This window comes from Cebus imitator, unplaced genomic scaffold (assembly GCF_001604975.1).
Source record: "Cebus imitator isolate Cc_AM_T3 unplaced genomic scaffold, Cebus_imitator-1.0 Scaffold266, whole genome shotgun sequence".
NCBI classification, from domain to species: Eukaryota; Metazoa; Chordata; class Mammalia; order Primates; family Cebidae; genus Cebus; species Cebus imitator.
The window spans coordinates 314,419-316,968 of record NW_016107581.1 but is presented as its reverse complement, the minus strand read 5'-3'; the positions used below and the strand labels follow the sequence as shown (position 1 = coordinate 316,968).

At 55.0% G+C, this 2,550-nt stretch overlaps 1 protein-coding gene across 1 annotated transcript in view; it reads left to right on the top strand.

Annotated features, from left to right (window-relative positions):
• The first annotated feature begins 224 nt into the window (after positions 1-224).
• Positions 225-2,550, top strand: part of AP2S1 (adaptor related protein complex 2 subunit sigma 1) — a 12,277-nt gene continuing 9,951 nt past the window's right edge. The window contains exon 1 of the mRNA XM_017500385.2: positions 225-449. Within this exon, the coding sequence (XP_017355874.1) occupies positions 447-449 (3 nt within the window). The 5' untranslated portion in view covers positions 225-446. The remainder of the gene's footprint in view (positions 450-2,550) is intronic.

The window sequence follows — 2,550 nt, the reverse complement described above, 5'->3', positions numbered from 1 at the left end:
CACTGGATGAGGAATGGAAAGATTTTCTAGCTCCCCAGGACAGTTTTTAAAAATTTAAAACTACTATTCCTAGCATGCCCTTCTCCCCTGGGTGGGGGGTGGGGCCTAATAGAACTACATTTCCCCGAATGCAACGCCCGCACAGCTGATTGTTTAGTATCTCGGGAATTGTAGTCCTATGTAAAGATGTTTGTCCACAAATCCCAGCATGCACCTGTCATCCGACTCGTTTGGTAGGAAAAGGACGGGCTCTTGACTCTTCACCCATCTTCACCCAGGCTAGCCCCATTGGTGAAACTACAATTCCCAGCGGTCTGTGCGCGAGAGGGCAGGCGGGTTTTTCTGCCGGAAGTCCGCTCTACCTCTGGGCCCCACAACTGCACCCTGAGCCGGAGCTGCCCAGTCGCCGCGGGACCGGGGCCTCTGGGGTCCGGACGGGGGTCGCCATGGTAACGGGGGCGCTCTACGCCGGGGACAGGCGGAGGGAAATGCACGTGTAAATAGCTGAGGCTCGATAGGGCGCTGACAAGCCCTTCCTCTGCCGCTGATGGTCTGGGCCGGGCGCGGGCTCTGGGGATTGGGGCAGATCCAGGGCCGGGAAGGAGGGCACAGGGCGGGGATTCTCTGCGCAGGGGTCACCAGGGGTCTCGCGGCGAGGGGCATTGGAGGTGCGGTTCCAAGGGGAAAGGGCTGTGCAGGTGGGAGACATCGTAGATGGTTGGGAGCTTTGAAACGGGAGGAAACTCGCAAGGCACCGTCTTGGGGGTTGCGAGAAGGCATTCGAGGTGGGGAGGGGGCTTCCCGAAAAGGAAGGCGCTCTGGGAGTGTGGTGGGAGCGCTGGACAAGAACGAGGACCTTGGAACAGGGAAGGGAGGTTTTCTTGGTGTGAGGAGTCTCTAGAGACAAGGATTTGATTGCAGGTGGAGACGGGATGTTGAACCAGGAGCAGGAGACTGCCTATGAGAGAGGGATCATCTCAAGGAGAAGAGACCCGGCACAGGAAGCCAGAGTAGGCAGCTGTAGGGAGTGAGACTTAAGGGTCAGGGAAAGTAAAAGGAATGAGGGCCTGGAGGTAAGATGGACACTAGGAATGAATGGGGAGCAGCTGAATAGAAGCTGAATAGCAATTGAGTCGGTCTTTCCAAGAGGAGAGATCTTGTGGGGTGGGGAGTAGGCTTGGAAGTGTGAGCTCTGGGGAGGGATCTTTGTTGGGGCAAAGACTGGACATTGGATTTAGCAGTGTCCGTGTGCGGCAGGCTGGGCCTTTGGATCTAGAAAAGGGTTCTTTGGGCCGGAAGTTTGGAAAGGGTGTCAGAGCGGGGGGCGGAGTCTCCTCCAGGAACAGGGTCCTTGGAGGCAAAACACGACCTTTTGAAGAAGGGAGGAGACCTGGGAGTGGAACAAGGCATGTCACCAATTAAAAAGCCCATTGAGGCCCCAAGGAGGGGAACTGAGACTGGGAAAGTGGAGGTCAAAAGGGAACAACTCCAGAGGAGGGGATTGGAGACAAGGAAGGTTGGGGGGCATCTAGAGGGAACAGCAGAGGCTCGAGGATGCAGGGATTCAGGACGGAGGGGACATCTCAGGGTGGAGTGCTTGAGGAGGAGAGATTCCAGGTGGGAAGAAAACAGGAAGAGGTATACCAGGGAGTTTGGGAATAAGAGGCAGAGTGTTTTGTCAACTCTGTGGGCTTGCCTCTAGTTCCCCTTCTTCTGTGTGCGTGTCTCTGGCGCTGCTTCTAGGCTGTAGCTACCTTGTGTGGGTCCTCCAACGTCCCTTCCTGCCCGGGACCCCTGCACTGCTAGGAAGTGGTTTTCTCTGGCTCAGCAGAAGGAGTTCTTGGAAGGAGAGTGTAATATCCTGTTCCTGTCCAGTTTGGTTGGTTGGGGGAGGGAGGACAGAGTGTGTGGAGAATGAGGCTTAGGAAAGAGAGCGAACTCTCTTTCCTAAGAGAAGACTCTCAACCTGGGGCAGTGACTCATGCCTGTAGTCCCAGCACTTTGGGAGGCCAAGGCAGGCGGGTCACAGGAGGTCAGGAGTTCAAGACCAGCCTGGCCAACATGGTGAAACCCCATCTCTACCAAAAATACAAAAACTAGCCAGTCGTGGTGGTGGATGTCTGTAATCCCAGCTATTTGGGAGGCTGAGGCAGGAGAATCGCTTGAACCCAGGTGGTGGAGGCTGCAGTGGCCTGAGACTGTGCCACTGCACTGCAGCCTGGGTGACAGAGTGAGACTCTGACGCCCCCCCCAACACAAAAAAGGACAGGACAAGAGGACTCTCTTTCCTAAGAGACTCCCACAAGTTGGGGTCGGGGGCTCAGAGCAAAGCCTTTGGACTCCCACCTCTGCTTTCTGGCTGTGAGACTTCCTTTCCCTGAATCTCAGTTTCCTCATCTATAAAATGGGCATAAGCATGCCTGTCTCAGACAGAAATGGGCCCAGAGCTTCCGGCAGGGTAAGCTTGGTCCATGGTTTTCTGAAAGTCACATAATGACACATGTGATGCTGCTAAGAGCTGGTACTTTTTTTTTTTTTTTTTTTTTTTTT